Source organism: Cinclus cinclus, chromosome 22 (assembly GCF_963662255.1).
Source record: "Cinclus cinclus chromosome 22, bCinCin1.1, whole genome shotgun sequence".
Taxonomy (NCBI): Eukaryota; Metazoa; Chordata; class Aves; order Passeriformes; family Cinclidae; genus Cinclus; species Cinclus cinclus.
Window position 1 is genome coordinate 5,922,364 of NC_085067.1, and position 19,939 is coordinate 5,942,302.

The 19,939-nt window shown below is 52.6% G+C and overlaps 1 protein-coding gene across 2 annotated transcripts in view; it reads left to right on the forward strand.

Annotated features, from left to right (window-relative positions):
* The window catches only part of AP2B1 (adaptor related protein complex 2 subunit beta 1), a 74,797-nt gene extending 61,892 nt beyond the window's left edge, over positions 1-12,905 (forward strand). For both annotated transcript variants that reach the window (XM_062506915.1, XM_062506917.1), the window contains 4 exons: positions 2,622-2,706; positions 3,442-3,528; positions 11,585-11,739; positions 12,768-12,905. In XM_062506915.1, the coding sequence (XP_062362899.1) occupies positions 2,622-2,706; positions 3,442-3,528; positions 11,585-11,739; positions 12,768-12,842 (402 nt within the window). In that variant the 3' untranslated portion in view covers positions 12,843-12,905. The remainder of the gene's footprint in view (positions 1-2,621; positions 2,707-3,441; positions 3,529-11,584; positions 11,740-12,767) is intronic.
* The last annotated feature ends 7,034 nt before the right edge of the window (positions 12,906-19,939 follow it).

Genomic DNA, 19,939 nt, shown 5'->3' on the forward strand with positions numbered 1-19,939 from the left:
TTCAGGGGTCCTCTTCTTGGTGTGAATTTCCCCATCCAGGTGTCTGCAGGTGCCTTTTTATGGACCAGATCTTGTGGAGCACAATTTGGGGGAAGTGTGTGGTGGTGGATGATGGAAGCTCATTTTGAGGAGCTTCCCAGTCATGTACCAGTGCTGTAGGTTAAGGAGAGCTTTTTCCATCCTGTATACTTGGAAAAAAAAGTTACTTGTGGCAGCTGATTCCTACATGATTCCAGCTGCTTGCAAGGTGACACGTGATGTCATTCCTGAATCCAGTGATGCAGTTTGGGAGGAAGGCTGGCATGTGGCTTGATTTTTTTTTTCTTTACTGGGAAAAAATTGCACTTCAGAGCATCTTAATTGGGTAGTTCTCCCGAGATAGCCAAAGCAGCTTACTCAGTGTGTTCCTGCAGAGTTGAGAAGCAGGTCAGCAGATAACTTTTTATAGCATCCTTATAACTGCAGGGACAGGGCTCGCATGTTAATTCAGAGTGTGCCTCTAGAACCGTGACTGGAGACAAGGAGCTGCTTTCCAGCCCCTCTTGTAAGAAACTGCTGTTGTATGGCAACAACAATTAGCTACAAAAGCTAAGTAATCTCTGTTGTTCTAAGGCAAGGCAATTAATCATTAAATCAGACTTGGAAAAGATCTTGGGTTGTGCAGTGTAGTCCCTGCTATGCTTTGTTATTTTCTTACAGTTCCTCTTATCGAGAGCATTGTCAGGGCTGATTTTAAATAGTCCGAGCACTGGAGCTTCTCTCTTCCTCAGAGGAATTTAGTGCTGCTTAATAATTCTCACTGTCGATTTTCCCAGACATTTAGCCTAAATTTTCATTCCTCTGGCTCATGTCCATGACTTAAATCCAAGCACAGCATCTGTAATGGCTACCCTGCTGTCCCTCCCCCAGCTCTCCCCTCCCAGACTCCGAGGTGCATTTTTGGCTCCTCACCCAGTGTGTTCCATCATATTTTGCAGTGGTGAATCACTTAAGTCCACCCACCAATCTGCTTTTACCCCTCTGGTGCCTCTGGTTCAAACACTGAACGCTCCAACTCGTGAGCATGACGCCAGCAATCAGAGCATGTAACAACTCCCTGTTACAGACAGCCAATCCCAATTTTTTCCTCAGCTGCACCATCATTTATGTGGTTTTAGTGGGCTTTGGACTAATCCCTTCTTAAGCTGGTTTGCTGTGGGAATTAAATATAAGCTGCTATCTTTAGTGATGGCTGAAAAGTAGGAGCACCACAGATTGTCACATTTACCTTTCTGCAGTTCTTTGCACTTCTGGGACCTCCCAATTGCCAGAAGAGTTTGTTTGGGAGCTTGATCTCCTTCCACTTGTCTCTGGCTTGCATGCATGTCTGATCAGCTGATTGGTTTATTCCCCTTCCTTTTCTATCCACAGCTGGTTTTTACCAGCATTTCTGGGTGTCCCCTATAGGACAGTAGATTTTCCCAGTAGGGTATCAATATATCTAATTATTAATGTCAGTAAAGTTTGTCTTGTCATAAATTTTTGTAGCAGCAAATTTATTCCTTTGGCTCAGCATTTAGCCTGGTCTGGTTTGTGTTTCAGGGTGACAAATTAGAGAACTCCCTCTGGGGTTTTTCAAACAAAGTAGGAGCTCAAATGGCTCCCAAAATTCCCCACACAACCTCAGTTCTGGGTCTTTCTTACAAGGCTTAAGATTCCTTCGTTGCAGCAATGGCAGGTGTCTGCTGAGCTGTGCTCCCATGACAGGCTCTTGCTGTGTAGGCTGACGTGGGAGAGCATGAGAGGCATGGAAATAAAGCCCAGAGCTGCCTTTTCCTGTGCTGTGTTGTGACAGTGCACCTCTCAGACCTTCCTTTGCTCCTACTTGTCCCAGCAGCTCTCAGCCTGGGGAAAACTGTTAACAGAGATTAGTGGGGAACATGGCAAGTGTGTGTGATAAAGGCAAACTCCCTGGCTGGTGCAGTTTAATGACATTGAGAATTAAGTCTTTTGTCAAGTGATCTTTTGTTACCTGATTGCTCTGTAGCATGGCTTTCTTCTTCCAGGAATCAACACCCAGCACATATTCCCTATTTAGCCTTTACTGAAGGAAAGGCAGGAGGCTTGGGGGATGCTGCAAGGGAGATGCAGGCAATGGACCCACTTGAGGCTTTATAGAAGGTGTCTAGACTGAGACAGAACTAATCAAGGAGGTGAAAAATAAGGAAGTGAAGGTGAAAATGAAGAATACACAGGGGTTTGGAGCTGGGGAATTACAAGAGTGAATGGCAAGGAGAGGTGATGAAGGAGCTGGTGTGTGCAGCCAGGAGGATGTGCCTGGAAGAAATGAGGAGAGACTGAACAAGAGCAGGAAAGAGCCAGGATGATGCTGTGAGCCCCTGTGTGGAATTGGCTCTGAAGCAGCACAATGAAAGGTTCAAAGGAGAAGATTGAGCAGCTTTCAGTGAAAATGGAGCAGGGACTGGTCCTTGTCTGAAACTGCCCAGGAGATCAGTACCATCCATTCAGAGCTGGCCTCTGCTCAGAGGGAGCTCTCCAGGGTGATGAGACTGTGGGGTGTCTTGTGATCCCTTTGGATTTCTAGCTGAGACTCTTTAACCTCTCTGGTTTCTCTGTAACAGGTGGCTGTGAAAAACAACATTGACGTGTTTTACTTCAGCTGCCTAATCCCTCTCAACGTGCTTTTTGTAGAGGATGGCAAAATGGGTGAGTGCTTTGAGGTGTGTGGTGAGCTTCCTTCAGCCAGGTTGTGCTCCCAGTGCCCAGCTGGGTGCAGGTGTCTCCTGGCTGAGTGTCACCTGTGCCTTGACCTTCAAGCCATTGCATTCAGCAGGTCTGGTCTGGTGGCCTGTCCCTGTTGTCCTCCAGCTCCAATACTTGCCAGGACCCAAGTCCCCTCCTCTCATTCTCTCTGCCAGACAGGGGGTGGTTCTGTTTTCTTTGAAGCTGATTTTTTTTTTTAATTTGTTTGGGTTGGGGTTGTTGTAGTTTTGGGGGGTTTTGATGGTTTGATACACTTGAATAGGTCTAGGATTTGCCCCCATACCATTTTCACTGGAACTTGTGTATTCCTAGTCACCTTTATTGAATTTTTGTTTGAATTGGCTGGAAGTTGCTAGAAAAGCAGCTTTCACTCACATAATCCTAAATGTGTGGATCTCCTTCCTTCTTGTCAAATCCTGCATGTTCTTGGCTTGTAGACAGCTCATATGGCAAAGACTGTCTCTCTTTTGGGAGAGGCCAAAATCCATCAAAGCTTTGCTGCTTTTACAAAGAGACTGAGGCTGTTGTAGGAGTAAATCCTGGATTTGTCCCCAGCAGGGCAAAAAGTTACCCAAAGCCCTTTTGTGTGTTTACCTTGAAACATTCTGTGGTGTGTTAATTAATGCTGGGGGTTCCTGTGAGGGTCCCACAGTGGTGATGGGGTTTTTTTGTTTCTAGAACGCCAGGTCTTCCTTGCAACATGGAAGGATATCCCAAATGAAAATGAGCTTCAGTTCCAGATTAAAGACTGTCACCTGAATGCTGGTGAGTAGTTTCATTCTGCCATGCTGAGAGCACTTTTGATGTATTGCCATTAAACATCACCTTATTGATATCCCCTTAGTAAAACAAGCTGATGGCTAATGAAGAGGTAAGTATTGCACTTTTGAATAGAACAGCCTGGGATCCTAGGGCTTGTTTTGTCAAAAACTTTAGCTGGGTCCCCATAAAAGCATATCTAAAATCCCAAGTCTTTGATTTGACCGATCTGTTTCTTCCTTTTATTCTGGCCCTTGTATTCTTGTTTTCCCTTTTATGCTTTGCTTCCCTGCAAAGCTGTTCTTTAAATGGAGCTGAATATGGTGTTGGGGCTGTTCAGCAACCCTGTCCTGCTGCTGTGAAATTTGAACAAAGTGTTCCAGCCCTACTGCATCACCCTGGGCCACTCACTTCACCTTTAGGCAGCTTCTTTCTTCTTTCTGCTGTGAAAGATTAAGAGTACAGACACTATAGGGTTAGTAGGGACTTTGTGGAGAACAGGATGTATGGGAAGGGTCTGCTGTTGTTAGCTGAGATATTGATGCATTTTGATCATGTTTGGTCTGTTCAGTTTGTTTGGCCATGGAGTTGCCTCTGAGAGTATCTTGTACGTGTGACCTTACTACTGCTGAAGGATAAGGGAGTGTAAAAGAGTGGAATGGGGCCAGCTCTGCTCCTGTTCAGGAGGTTCTGGACAGGAGCCAAGTGATTCTACCAAAAGCTGCTCTGTTTCACAGATGAAAGAAGTGTCCCTATTGATTATCAACCCTGTAACCTTTTTATTCTCTCATGCCTGCTATTACACAATGAACACCCTCGTGCTTCAATAGCAGACAGAAACCATGGGTCGCTTTGTACTCATAATTATTACTATTTTGGAATATAAAAGATGGAGCATGCAAGAGGAGGGGAAAAATAGCAGCTGTTGGACCTTATGACTTGATTTCACTGTGAGGTTTCAAATGAGAACAACCTCTGTGCCTCCCCCAGTCCTCCCTCTGCTCCTGACTGAGCTTGGCATTACCTCTCCCCCTGCACTGCAGAGCTGCTGCTGCTGGTGCCTTCTGCCCTGTCCCTGTCCTGGCTGCAGCCAGGGCTCTTTATCTCCAATCAGAAACACTGGAAGCTGCTCATTTGGGTGTTGAAGTGCTGCCTAGCAGGGGATGTGCTTGGGAAGATTGGCGGTCCTGCAGCCTGGCCTCCCCCTCCTCCCTTTGGAAGAAAATGCAATGAAAGGTCGAGTGACAGAATGCCCCCCATTCCAAAAGGGTTTGCCAGCTCATGGCCAGGCTGCTTGCCCAGGCCTGGGATGCTCAGAGGAGAGAAAGTTAGAGCTCTCAGGGAGAGCAAGGAACACCAGGAGTTCCTCTGCAGTGGGATCTGCAGCCTTTTCCAGAGGAGGAGCATGGCCACAGAGCCTCTCCAGAGCACCATCCATCCCTCAGGATGCTCAGGGGAGTACAGGACCTGCCAGCCTCTTTGGCTTATGCACAGCAGAAAAGTGGATCTCACCCCATAAACAGATTCCAAACACTTCCATCCACTGAGGCTTTTGTTTCTGTGTTTCCACTGCCAGTACCTCCTCCCTCTTGCAACTCTGCCTTGACCACCTGGGCTTGGGCATGGAGCAGCCAAGAACTTGCAAGAGGGAAAACCAGGGAAATCTTGAGATTGCCTGAGTCCCTTGTATTTTTTTCTACCAGTGCAGCCCTGACTCAGCCTGCTCACCTTGATTTCCTACAGACAGTAACTTCCTCTAGCTCAGACCATCCTAAGAACATCAAGCCTTGCTTGCCCGAGGATCACCGAAATCCAAAAGCCACGGAGTGCTGGGATTCCAGCATCCTCAGGGGTGCAGGCTTCTCACAGCATGGCAAGTGAGACACACTAGGGCAGAGGCAGAATAGGCTGGGTGAAATCTGGCAGGAGCTGGATATATCTTTTAGTTTACACCAGAGCAAGGGTGTGTGCCTGGTCATGTGCCTCAGTAGGGTGATAATTTTTCAAGATTCACAGTCTTGACTGTTTAAATCCAGTGAAAATAGGTTTGAGACACCTTCCTTCTTCCAAGAAGAGCAAGTCTGGATATAAAATCTTTATGAAGTTGATCCTTGTGGAGGAAGGGCTGATTTCTATTCCAAAGACTCTCCTGTAGGAGATGTGTAACCACAATAAAGCTCTCAATTTGGGCTGTCAGTGGTTGTGGTGTTCTTTGCAGGTTTGCAATGTACTCGTGGCAAAGCTGCACAAAATGCTGCAGATTCCAGCAGCTCCTCACCACACCTGAGGAGAGACTGGATTTGTGCAGCCCTCCAGCACAGAGAACAGCTCAGGAGCACTGCTGGCTCCTCGGAGTGAGTTCTTATCCCCGAGTTGTTATCCCTGCTGGAATCTGCTGGGATCAGTCATTCATTCCTAGCCCGAGCCCACCCACCAGGTGGGGAGTGCTCAGACACCATTCATGCCTCAGCCTCACTGATCCCAGCCCAGTGACGCGAGAGGAGCTGTAGCTAAAAATACTCTGCTCCCAGTGCTGTGCCCTAACTCAGCTCCAGCAGCCACTTGGAGCCCTGTGGAGTAGCTGTGCTGGGAGAGGTTGGTCAGCAGTGTGACCCCTGCATCCTCAGAGCCTGGCTTTCCTTCTCCCAGCTTTTCCTTCTCCCAGCTGCAAACAACCTTCACTTTCCTGTGTTCTCAGATCTGTGCTGTGTGAGGAGCAGGGCTGAAGTTCTGTGCAGCCATCCTGGAGGCCCTGCAGAGCAGCCATGCAGGGGGTGCTGCTCTTCCTCAGTGGAGAAACTGAAATACGAATTTCTCTCTAAGCACCCAGCACATATTCCCTATTTAGCTTTTACTGAGGGAAAGGCAGGAGGCTTGGGGGATGCTGCAAGGAAGAAGCAGGCTAGGGACCCACTTGAGGCTTTCTAGAAAGTGTCTAGACTGAGACAGGATTAATCAAGGAGGTGAAAAGCAAGGAAATGAAGGTGAAAATGAAGAATACACAGGGGTTTGGAGCTGGGGAATTACAAAAGTGAATGGCTAGGAGGGGTGATGAAGAAGCTGGTGTGCAGTGTGACACACAACAGTAGCTGTGTGCAGCGAAGAGATTGGGATGTGCCTGGGAGGTGTTTAGGGAAAGGCTGGACAAGAGCAGGAAAGAGCAAGAATGCTGCTGTGAGCCCCTGAGTAGAACTGACTCTGAAGTGAGTTAGGCTTGGAACAGGGATTTGCTGAGGGCTGGGATTTTATCTGTCAGAAAAGCAGCATGTGAGTCTCTTGTACATCCAGAGCTGTCTGTCACAGTGCAACAGTCACCTTACAGCACCTCCTGTGCAAACTGCAGACTTTTCTTCAGGTTATTGCTTTTCTTCCTTCAAACAAAAAGGAGATAAACACCGGCAGGCAGCGGAGAAGCTTTTGTGGGAGTCTGTGCTCCCAGGCCTTTGTAGGTAAAAGATCCATCCTGTGCCCACAAGGCAAACCACATAGGATTGGTTTGAGCTTTGCTGGCTTGCAGAAAAAAAGCTCCTGTCCCTGGCAGCTTATCCCAAAGCACTGAGCAACCAGAAAGTCTTGGCTGCTGCAGGTAGCCCAGAGCACAGCAAGTGAAGCCAAGGATAAGGTGCCAGGCTGTGGGATGAGGAGCAGATAACTTTAAGTGGGAAGTGGGGTCTGATCTTTGTCTTCACCATCTTTACTTTCCAAAAAAAGCAAATTCTGGACCTTTGAAGGTATTCCCACCATTCCCAGTGACTCAGGGAGAGATGAGTGCTTAATATTCTGGATTTGGGGCTCAGTTTCCCAGTGGTGAGAGATGGACCTGGCCTGAGGCTGTTCCTGAGGGCTGCAGCTCTCTGGCCATGGAGGAACAAGTCCCTCTGGAGCTGTATCATGGGGCCAAGGTGTGCTTAGGATGCCTTTCTCATCTTGAATTCATTAAAGCTGTTCTGTGTATCAGCCTCTTAGGAAGAGGAGAGTTCCCTGGAGAAAACCTCATTCAGAAATAATGAAAACACAAGGTCATGGTTATAGCCCAGCATTCTCATCTCTTATTAATCCAGTGCTAAATTAATTGATTTGGGTTTTTTTTAAATGAAAATACGTGAATCTAGTGCATGAAAATAGATTCCTTAACTGTTATAGCTCAAATATTCTGGGTGCTGTTGGTGCATCTGAGGTTTCCCCCGTGACTGAGCGTGCACTGAAGCTCAGTTTGCCTTGTTTACATTGGGGTTTTTTCAACATGCTAAGTTTGACTAAATTCTAAAGGATTACTACATTAGGATATGCAAATCAGATGAGCTAAATGTTTTCCTTTTTCCTAAACACTGCTTCCCCAAACCCACAGAGTGAAAGAGGATGAGCTGACTTGCACATGGAGATTGCCTCCTTTTAATGGCACTCAATCAGTTGCTGTGCTGTTCAGCACAGGAATTTTGGGTTTACTTGTTTATTACTAGTCCACAATTTGGTGTGAAATAGCAGCTTTCATGTTTGGAGTTGAACATGGCTTTATTGGTATTCAGTGGTCACTTTGCTTTTCTCCCCCAAATAATTTGCTAATGCCAGAACAAATAGAAAGTGGATTTTGTTTTGATGAAACAACCTGGGGGACAATCATACACAAGCTTGCATGGTAGGTTGTTTTTTTTCTGTACGTGCTAATCTTGCAGCTGATAGTTTAATAAATTACAGAACTGGTGCATACTATATGTCTTGAAAATGAATGTACTATCATAACATTGCCCCCAGTGTCTCCCCACTGGATCAGTTTGTGCTTGGTATTTGAATGCAGTTCTTGGCTGGATGCTCAGAACCATTCAGGTGCTGCTAGAAATGGCACAAGGATGCTTTCAGTTATCACAGCATAAAATATAGGCATTAAATTTTACTTTCTGTTATGGACTGCTTGTTGCAGATTGCCACAAAGTTCAGATAAGGTGTATGGTCAGCGTTGTTGTGCCTGTCCTTTGTGCAAAGCTCGTGGTTGCCAGGTGCTCACCTTGGCTGAGTTCAGATGTGAAGTTCTTAAGCTGGTGGGCAGAAGATTTAAGCTCATCCTTTGCTTTACCCAGGAGAAAAAGTGCTGTTAAAAAAAGTATTGGGTCACTTCATTGCACAGGAGGAGACCTTGTGCAGCTGTTCCTCCCTGTGTTCCTGTGTTTCCATGTGCACTCCTTGGTTGTGGGACTGAGGTAAAGAATTCTGTTCAGAAAGGAAAATACAAGGAAAACAAAGCAAACAAACCAGCCTTGAAAGCTGGGCTGATGTCAGAGGCTTCCCTGGCCTTGGTGATGGCCAAACCTCCCTGTGTCCTTCCTTAGTGCTTCAGGAGGGTTGTGAGAATAAACCTTGAGACAAAAGAAAGTTGCTGTGCAAGGCCAGGTGTGGCTTGTGCTGCTTTGCTGAAGGACTGTGTGCTCTGGTTTGCAGAGTCCCCAGAGTCACCCAGCCCTGCTCCTGCCTCCCTGGGCTCTGGGGGCCCAGGCTCAGCTCCCTGCTCCCAGCAAGATCTGCCTGGGTTTATTTTATTTTATTTTTTTTTTAAAGGCTGTGCTGTCACATGGCATTAGCGGTCCTGCCTTCAGCCAGCCACAGCCTGCCACTGTTGCTTAGCAACTCTGATGATCTCCAAAATCCAAATTGCTGATACTCCAGAGCACAGGAGGTATGGGAGCTGCTACCTGGGGGGAGAGAGGGTCAGCTCTCACCAGGCCCCAGATCTGTGCTTGGAGAGGGGGCAGGAGGGCCAGGCAAGCCAAGCATCCACTCTAGCCTGCTCACCATTGCTCTGGCTGAGGCTGGCCATCTTTTGGGGGGGCTTTTTGTGCTCTTTGGAGGGTAACTGAGGTCAGGGGAGCAGAAAATAGGCTTTCCTAGGGTTTGCCCTGCCTCACTTTCCCTCCCTGTATCCCCCTACAAGCACGTCCCTGTTCAGAAATCTGCCCCTCAGCAGAGGCTGGGGATGTTTCCATGGCAGGAGGAGCCATCACACAAAGATTTTGGTGTAAGAGCAGCTGCTCTGTGACCTGCTGAGCTCCCTAGGCACAGCTGCCCTGCTCTGCCATCACACCCTGTGATGGGCTAGCTGCCAAAATTGCAGCTTCTCATTCCAATCCTACATCCCTGCTCCCCAGGGAATGCCTTTACTCTGACAGCATCTCCCAGCAGAGGGGAGGCTGCTGTGGCAGGTGTCAGGATTGCTGGAGAAAGTCCTTGCCAATAGTTCCACCTTCAGGAGATGCATCCAGAGGGGTGAGGTTTAACCACAGCCTGTCAAAATGGGGCAAACAAAATCCCATTTAATCCCAACAAGAATGTGCTCTCTAAGCCAGTGCTTGTGTTGGACACTGTGCCTTCCCAAAAGCCTGGAGGTTCCTGTTCATGGCTTGGGAGCAGGAGAATATGGGAATTGGGGCTTCATTCCTGGTGGGTGATGTCCTTGCAGCATGGATTAATCCCTGTGAGCAGGGGACTACCCTGCACTGCCCATGTCCCAAGTCTGGCTGAGTTTATTGTGGAGAGGAGGAGTATGGGTGGGAGGAGGAGACAGGCAATAAGGGGTTTTAAGCAAAAGATCTCATTAGTTACATATATCTGCTAGTTTCCATAGTAACTGGGGAAGAGAGGAAGCCTAAATCTGAGTTTGTCTGGGTAGCTGGATGCCTGAACCATCCTCAACCTGCAGAGAGCTGCTCTGGAGCCCAGGGAGCAAAGGGGTGCAGCAAAAGGGTCCAGGCTGCCCTGGGGAGAGCCAGTGAATCCAAGTGTCTGCATCAGGGTGTGGATTTGTTTTGGAAACAAATCCACACCCTTTTGCTTCCTCCTCTCACCATTCTCTGGTGCATGAACAGGCTCTGCTGTCCTCTCTTTAGTCTCTCAGCACAGACTGCTGTCCATTCTCAAATCTGGCACCCTGTGGATCTCTGTCTGTAGGTGCAGGGATGGATTAGAGCTGCATGGTCACTTCGTGCTGCTTCTCTGCTGCGTTCCTGCTCCCCGTGCTCCTTCAGATGGTTCCCACATTTCCAGTCTCTGGGCTTTCAGTGCAAGTTGGTTTAGGGCTCTGGTTTTTTCTAGGGTTTTTGGTTTCTCTCCCTCATGTTTTGTCAGTAGTGCCCAACCTGCTCTGAGTGACCCAGCATAGATAAAGTGTCCTACCTAACCCAGCAGAGTTAAATTTCTGCTGTTAGGCACCAGGAATTTCCATAGTTTGCCAGTGATGCATGTCAGGTGGGGGATCTTCCACCCAAAGTGTGACTGTACCCCTTTACAGGCATCCAGAGCCTGGTGTTTGCTCTGCTCAGTGCTGAGGAGCCCTGTGGCATCCAGGGGCTGGCTGCTGGTTTGGGTCCTGCTGTTCTGTGTCTTTGCCTGTTCTGGTTTCCTCAAAAAATCCCTTTTAAAAAGAAATAATATGTGTGACAATGACACCCATCCAGGTGTCCAGGTGCAATCACACCTCATGTGCAAGGGCTGGGGTCAGGTTGTATGTTAAAACTGTACCACAGCCCTGTGATGTCTAGAGACAGTATCTGGGGAGGGGTTACCCTTTCAAATAATTGTTTTTTAAAAAGGGAGAGGATTTTTACTGCCTTGTAGGACATTGATTTGGTCAGAAGTGTCTGTTTGTGAGAGAAGTAGGAGGGAGTTCTTGTGGCTGGGACAGGACCTCAGAACCTGAGCAAGCATCAGGCTGTGATCTTTGCTCTTTTCCACCTTCACCTTCTGATTTTTTGACTGTCTGTAGCTGGTTGGGGTTTGTAGATAAAGCAGAGTCCTCTTCCCCTCTGATCAGCCTTGAAAGTTTCACCTTGATCAATGAGAGCCCTGTGAAATGGGCAAATACTTACCAAGAGATCACAGCCTCAAGGGGATGAGGTGGGTCCACAGAGAGAACTGGAATTTTTTTCTCCTTGTGTCATGTGTGCTCCTGTCCCCAGAGAAGGAGCCAGCATTTTCCTGTGCCCTTGCATCCTGGGAATGCTCCTCAGGGCTCTCCTGTCTCTGCACATGATGGATCTGAACTAACAGATGTGTTTTTTCTCCTTTCCCTCTGAAGACACTGTCTCCAGCAAACTGCAGAACAACAATGTCTACACCATAGCCAAGAGGAACGTGGAGGGACAGGACATGCTCTACCAGTCCCTAAAACTCACCAATGGCATCTGGATCCTGGCAGAGCTGCGCATCCAGCCCGGGAACCCCAACTACACGGTGAGGGCTCACAACAGAGGGCATGGCACAGCCTGGGCTCCTGCTGCCCCACCCACACACTGAGCTCTTCCTCCCTGCTCTTCCTCCCTCGCTGCTCTCTCTGTTTTGAGGGAGATGCTGTTAATTTGGCTGGGGAGGGTGGTGAGGAGTGCCTAACATGGCAAAAGTGAAGAGCAACAGAATTCCCCAGCTCTGTAACCAGGGAGCTGGGACAATGCCCGCTCAGGAATGAGCAGTGACTTGCCAAGGTTACCCAGAGATAAAGCCAGGAGATATTAGCAAGGAAGCATTGCCAGGGTGCCCTTCCCCCTCTCATAGACAAGGGGAAATTTATGCCCCGCCGTGTTCCTGGCTGTCTGTGGCCCTGTGCTGGCACCAGCCCGTGGCTGGTGGGAAGGTGCTCTCTGTCCTGCCTCATGCACCCCTGTGACTCTTCTCTTTGACTTCACTGCCCTTCTGAAGGACCTGTGTGTCTCTGGTATTAGAGGATTTATCTCCTGTTGGATGCTGTGCCAGGAGTTTCAAGAGAAATCTGTGGTCTGGGGAGCTGCGGGGTGAATGTGAGCCTTGGAAGGTGATTTAAAGTGTTTGCACAAGGTTTGATGCTGCAAGCCTGGTCTCAGCCTGATCTTTGCTTTAGAGAGGAGTGACAGCCAAGTTTGTGTCCATCAGGACTGAGCAGCAGATCCTTAGAAGCCCTTGGGTTTAGTGCTGTGATTTGCAGCCTGAGGACAAGCACAGGTCCCTTGTCTCAGTTTGGGACCGTGTCCCCTTTCCTCCTGCCTGTGAGGCCACCTGCATTTGCTAAGAATTTGGGAACCCCACAGTGGGAGTTTGCTTTTGTTATTCTCCTGCTTGCAGCAAGCTCTGAAAGGGCAGTTTGAGGTTGGTGATGAAGACAGCAAACAAAATATTCTGTGTGCTTGTCAGCAGCTGTGTCCAGCCCATTCCCAGCTGCCCTCGTGGCTGTGGCAGGAAGCTCCTACCCCTCTTTAGCCCAGCACTAACCTCTCCTCTCCTCTCCACAGCTCTCCCTGAAATGCCGAGCTCCAGAAGTGTCCCAGTACATCTACCAGGCCTACGATGCCATCTTGAAAAACTAACAGGAGATGGAGCCTGTGCCTCACCCTGCAGAAGGAGGGGGGGGAAAAAGGGGTCCCCATAGCCTTCTTCACCACCAGTGCGGGGGGAGGGGGGGGGGGGAAAGCACTCCTAACTGGAAGCAGCTGTATTCATGTGTAGGTTTTCAGTCAAAGGCACTGATTAAACAAGGTAGCAATTAGTATCCACGTGCTAATGATGATAGGGAACAAACCCCTTTGGTATTTTTAGCGTCCATGGAGTTTGTAACCACTGCTTCAAACTACTTCCATGTCCCCCCTCGCCCCTCACTCATCCGTTCTCGTGGGCTTCTATCCATTTTGTGCCAATGTTCAGTGTTTTCTAAATGGCTTTAGGTGTAGTTTGGATTTTGTAAAATAACCGCTCATTGGAAAAACAAAAAAAAAACACCCAGCAAAAACCACACATCTGCTCATTAAAACAAGGCAAAAGTGTCGAAAACGTAACACTGCACTCCATTTTATATTTTTATACTTTTTTTTTTTTTAGTTTTTCTATTGTAATTGGCTTAAAGGGAAGGTGATTGCAAGGAAGTCTTGGGAGCCCTGCAGGCACATCGACTCTAGCAGGGTGAGCACAGCCTCGGGGAATTAGGAACAGAGCCATCAGTTGGGTCTGAGGAGGGGGATGGAGCCCTAAAGAGGGGTTTTTTATTACCCTTGTGCTGGCTTCCATGGTGTTTTTACTCCAGCCATCTCCCTGCCTCATGAGCTGGTGATTTGAGGAATGAGGCTGCTTTTGTGTGGGGAGGAGCTGCAGGCCTGGATGAGTAGCAGGGCAGTGGTGGATGAAAAGAAGGAACTGAGCCTGTTCTTAGAGCAAAAGGCTCCTGACAGAGTTCCAGGCGTGGTCTCTGCATCCTCACTCATGTGCAGCCCCTCTTCCTCCCATTCTTTCCGTGCCTGCTGAGGCAGAGCTGCCTTCTCAGCCATCCCTGAGCTGTGCCCCCTCTCCAGTGCTAGCCCTGGCAATTCCCAATTCAAATGTGGCAATGCCACTTTCCCAGAGGGACTGCAGGTGTCAGCCAGGCCCCTACAGAGAGGGACTGCTGCTGGCAGTGCCCCAGGATGCCAGGGGAGCAGAGTGGTTCTCTCTGTTGCCATGCTGCCCCCAAAACCCAGGCTGGGACATAGGGGGAGATGGTTTGGGCTTGGCAGCATTTGCTCCCTGCTTGCCTGGAGCATTCAGCTTCCAGCTGGGCTGAGTGGAGCAGGTCATGGAAGCATTTCTCCCTTTGGCAGCTCCACTCTTTGTGGCCAGAGCCAACCAGGTTCCTGCTCTGAGTCCCTGTCCCGAGCATCCCCATGCCTTGGCCCCTCTTACCTGTCCCTTAGAGCCAGGATTGTTTCCCTTTCAGTCCACAGCCGTGGACTCATCCCATTGCAACCGCTCAGTGCTGCAGCAACAGCAGTGAAAGCAAAGCCTCTTGCATGTCCCTGCTCCATCCATAGCTTGTCCTGCTTAATTCAAGTCCCAATCCGGAGCAGCCTCACCCTCCCCAGCATGCTTGGACATCTCCTCCCCAGCTAACAAAGCTCTTGCGTGTAGCAATCCCCCTGTCGTCCTTTTAGATGCCACTTTCAAAGTCAATAAATTTTTCACGGTGGGAGATCGTTCATCAGGGCTTTGGCACTGACTTGCAGCCATGAGCCCAGTGCTGGGAAAAGGTCACAGTGTCCTGGGAGAGGCTCCAGCAGGGCCCAGGAGCTGCACGACCCTGAGGAAGGTGGTGTCCCTGTGTAGGAACCCCTGTGCTCTGGCTGGAGGAAGAAAGTGGGGCAGAGCTGGAGCAACCCAGCCCTTGAGCTCTGCCCACGTGTGCTGGGAGGTGATTTGCTCCAAGCCCTGCGGGTGTAGTGTAAAAATCATTAACAGAGCAATTAAGGATGCACCAGTGGCACTGAGTGCAATGCTGTGTCGTTGCAGGGAGGAGGGAGGGACTGCTGAGCATCCCCTTCTCTTGCCAAATTCCTTCCCAGCTTTTGGGGTGGGAGTCTCACCCCCGGGGCTGTTGGTGGTGTTCCCTCCTCCCCTGCTCGTTCGAGTGCTCAGTTCGTGTCAGGCTTTACCTGCTCTCCCCTCCGTGTCAATAAACTCATTTCCACGAGGCTCTGGCTGCGTGTGGCTCTGTGGGAATGGGGAGAGGAGCCACTCCCCTGCTGCTGGCTCTGCCCAAGGGAGCAACAGGGCTGAAGGCTGGATTTGGTGGGAAGGAAGCTGTTTTATTCACCAGGCTTCTTTTTCCACCAGCCACTTCTACAGCACAGCCCCACCCCCCAAATTTGGGGCTTGCAGGAGTGAAGGCAGCAAGTTTTCCTGGTCCTCCAACAGCTGCTTCTCCTCATCTCAAGGGCATCAGGAACAGATTCAGATGAGGAAGAGAAGATGGATGTACTCATTTAGCCCTTTTGGGGTCCTAGGTGGGCTATGTGTAGTGTGATCTGTTTTCCCTGTGGTGAAATGATAAAATTCTGAGAGTCAGTGATGTGTTTGGATTTCTTTGCACTTATGCTGTTGTTTTTCAGAGGGCTTTGCCCTCTGTGGTCCCATCTCAAGCAAGACGGTTTGGGCTGCAAAACCTCTGCCAGGCCAGAGCCAAGCCTGGGCTGCCCTAAACTTGGTACTTGAAGTGACCAGAAATCTAACAGAGCAAGCAGTCAGGTTTGAGGGGTGTTGCTCTGGACCAGTGTAACCTTTTCCTTCACCCTGCCCAGCCTTGACTCAGCAGCACCTGGATTTTTGGAAACTTCCACCCTCTATGGAGGGTACGTACCATCTCAATCAATGTTGCCCTGCACTGGAATGGTTTTGTGTTAGAAGTAGGTGCAGGTGTCAAGTAACAAGGACAGGCTGGCTTGGGGTCCCTGATCTTGCTGTTGTGTCCCTTCACGCATTCCTGGTGTGCCTGGGATGGGATCATCATTCCCTGCTGGGGGTGAGCCTGGAGCAGCCTTTGACCCAACAGGAACAAAAGCTGCTGTGGGATGCTCAGGGCTCTGCCCTGTCAGCTGCTGTCCCTTCATGTCCTGTGGCAAAGGGAAAGGTTTCTTCTTCCCTCCCTGTTCAGCCAGAGGCTCCTTGAGAAGAAACCAGTCTGTGCTGCTGCTGTGGATTTGCAGACACACTGTGCCCTACCAGCAGGGACACACCAAGCCCCTGGGAGCTGGGATTGTCATTAGCACTGTCACCCATGGGGCTCAGGGGACACAGGTGATGCTCCCTGAGCTGGAAACTGCCACGGGGGGATTGGTCCCCGCAGCCTTCCCTGTTCTGAGACCCACGCTGTGGGACAAGGACCTCCTGAGCTGTTCCTTGCTGCTCTGGCTGGAGCTGGGGCAAATTGTGCTGTGCTGGGTTGGCTCCCCAAAATCCCTGCTGCTCGCACTGGCCTCACACCCATCCTGCTCCATGCCAGTGGCTGCAGGTCCCTGAGTCCATGATGGGGTGGGGGGAGAGGCAGGGTCTCAGGTGAGGATTTTGGATTTGGCTGAGGCAGGAGGAGCTGACCGACCACAGGTCCCAGAGCCGCCAGCTCTGCCTGTCCCCTGCTGCCGCCTGCACATCAGGAGATCTTGGATGGATGATTTTAGGTTTGCCTTGGACTCGTGTCACCGAGACTGGGATAAACCTCCCAGCCAGAAGGGACGTGCTGGGTTCCAGCCCCACTCCCCTCCCCCTGCCTCGTCGTATATTAAATTTCACACATAAAACTGCAACTGAATAGCATCTCGGAGGGAGCTGCTAAAAATAGCCCCGAGGCTGGAGCCTGAATTGTGCAGGAGAGTTCACGTGCAGCCCGATCCCTGCGCTCTCCCAGAAACATTCCAGAGCTCGGCGGTGCTTTATGGCGATGTGGGGAAGGGGAGCAGCATCTGGGGCTGGTAATAGCCCCAGGGATACATAAATATTCCCCTGCTGCGAGCATCGGGCAGCTCTGCAGAGGAATAACGCCCAGCTCTCTGCCAGCCCGGGTGTAACGTGGGACACCGCGGAGGGGCTGTGACCCCCTTTGCCTGATGCCAGGCTGGCACAAAGGCTGTACCACGTTTTGCCAGCTGCCCTTGTGCCCCCCAGCCGTGGGGCTGTGCCTGCCGTCCCTTGTCCCCCAGGAAGGATGTGGCATTGTGTTTCCACTTGCACCCCCTCCTCACCCCGGAAAGAACCCCCCGGAGATGTTTTTTCCCAGCCAAAGGTACTGACGAGGGTGGGGGGAGCCCGGCCGAGCTGTCGCCAGTGCTCGGGCTCAGCCAAGCCCGTGTGATCGCAGCCAGACCTGTGCAGCCACCTCTGTGCTCGCTGGTGTCACAGGGAGGCGGACTGGGCTTTGGGGTCTGTTTCGAGGAGCAGAGGGGTGCAGGGAGTCCAGCAGCAGCGTGTCCCGAGGGCCTGGACCATGTTCCTGGAGGTGCAGCCAGCATCTTCCCTCTTTCCAGCACGCAGGTAAATGCTCCGTGCGGGGTGACCCAAAAATGCAGACACTGCAATAGAAATGTCCCTGCTTTGGTGGGGTCTGCAGCCAGCCTGGGCTCAGGGTGCCCCCCGGGCACAGAGAAACCCCCAGCCCTGCCCGCGGGCCGGGGGCCGGCACAGGAGGAGGGGAAGGGATCACAGCGAGCAGCAGGGTCGGAGGAGGGAAAGACTCCCTGGGAGGGGTCCTGCCCACCTTCCCCGAAGGAGTCCGGCCCGTGGGACTCGTCCGGGGTGGGCATGAGAGCACAGATGCCGCTGGGCGCCGGGGAGGGAAGGGGTGACGGCGCTGCACCCAGCACACTGCAGGGGGAACATGGGAGGGTCTTTTCCCATCGGCGCCTCCCCAGAGCCCCGGGAGAAGCCGGTGTCTCTGCTGGATTCCTGCGGCTCGCTCTGGGCTTTCCCTGCCTCCTTCCCCCGCTGCTGCCTCCTTCCCTCCCGGACACTGCCCGCATCCTTCCCCGGGCATCCTCTGCATCCCTGCCTGGGCAAAGCCTCCGTACCTCCCCGGGCGCTGCCTGCATCCCTGCCGGAGCTCTGCCTGCCTCCCTCCCTCCATCCCTCCTTCCATCCCTCCCCAGGCGCTGCCCGCCTCCCGCCTGGGCATCCCCGCCATCCCACCGGGCGCTGCCTCCATCCCTGCCCGGACACCGCCGGTCCCCCCCGCCGTGCCCCGGCCGGGCTCCCCGCTCCCCGCCGCCGTCCCCCGGTGTCGCCCCGGTGTCGCGGGGGCCGGGCCGGGCCGGGGCTCTGCAGCGGGGCCGCCCGCCCCGCTCCGGGCTCGCCGCATGGCTCCGCCACCCGCCGGGGCGCCGCCGGCCCGGGCCGCCGCTGCCAGGTACGGGGGGTCCGCCGGGAAGGGTAGGACGGGGGGGGGCAAAGTTACCGCTGGGTAGGGCCGGGGGTGGCTGGAATGAAGGGACAAGGGTGTCGCTCCCCAGCCAAAGTTGAGCGCCGGTGCTCTCCGCTCCCCTTCGCCCGCCGGCGCGGCGGCTGCGGGTGTCGTCTCCCCTCGGCATCCCCCGAGCACCTCCGGCAACCCCGCGGGCCGGCGGGGCTGCGCTGCCCGCCGCGGCCGGAGCATCCCCGGGAGGGTCTGGACGCGGGGGTGCGGAGTGCGGGGGGTGCGGGGGACGGGGTTGCGGGATGTGGGGGGCGGGATGTGGGGTGAGGGATTCTCCCGCCGCCCCCGCCCTGCGGGGCTCAGGGGTTGCTCCTTCCACTGCCCCAGGCGTGGCAGGATGGCCAAGGTCGCAGCGGGGGCCGGAGCCACCTTCCCCGGGAGCTCCCTGCGAGCCCCCGCGGCCCGCGGAGCCCGGCCTGGCACTGAGCGCCCGAGGACCCGCGGCTGGTCCCTGCTCCACCGACCCACCGTGGGGTGCCCCGAAGGCTCCCCCCGCTGCTCCTCAGTTTCCAACAGCAGCTGCTTGTGGGGCCGGGGACCATCAGGTCGGCCTCCGATGTTTTTGGGGTGCATCATCCCCGCGAGCCAGCACAGAGGGCGATGAGGTTGTGGCGGAGGCACAGCGGGGCTCAGCCCGTGCCCCAGTTCCAGGGAGCCCTGCGGGCATTGGGTTTCCAGTTGTGTTGCTCCATCACCCTCCGGTCCCGCTGGAGGGGCTGGGGACGCTGCTGTGAGGAGGAAGGGTTTGTGGGGATGGGGTTGTCCCTGCAGCAGAGTGGCCCCCCGGGACCTGCAGTGACAGTGCTGTTGCTGGCAGGGTCAGGTCTGTGGGTTCCTGCACCCCCCATTTCCCTGCATCTGGCACAGAAACATTCCCACTGCCAGGGCTGGGGACAGCACCCTGGGAGACAGTGCCAGCAGCACGGGGGGACAGGATCCCCAGTCCTGGCGGGCGGGGGGGGGGGTGAGGATGGTGTGAGCCAGGCCCAGATGAAGGGATCCCAGGAAGCTTGGCCACTCCAACACCCAGCAGTGGGAACTGTTGTGCCCAGGCTCCCCCTGGGGTAAATAACTTCCATCAAACAGGCAGAACAGAGCGTTTGAACCTGACACTTCGGGGTTGGTTTTTAGGTAAAATGGACCAGAGCATCAGAAACTGGTCAAAGCATCGACACTTTGGGATCAAGCACAAGCTGCTTCCTAGAGATGAAAGCGAGTGAAAATGGGACCCATCCCCTCACCCTTGCCGTCCCCAGCACAGCTCCTGGGATGTGATGGCACCCAGTTCTAGGGGGTGTTTGGACTCCTCAGACTCAGCTTCCACATCCCCGTGCGTGGGTTATCCCCCCGTGTCCCCCCACACGTGGGGCCTGCCCCGGGGCCCCTCCGGCCTCAGCACTTGTGGTGGCTCTGGGCTCGCCCTGTCAGCTGGTTCGCAAATGAGTTCCCATCAAGTTAATTGCCCAGCCGCTCAAAGCCTGAAACAGAACGTTCGAGCTGTCGCTCGCGGGCGCAGAGCGATCTCCCCCCGCCCGGCAAAAGGCAATTCCGGCTGTCCAAGCGGAGGGAAGATAGATTCCCCGGCTTGGGGCAGCACCGGGAAGGAGCAGCTGGTGACAGTGGCCATGGGTTGAGTCCCCAGCACAGCCTGGGACCCTGCTGCTGCCGGACTGAGCAAACCCTGAGCCGCAGACAGACCCTCTC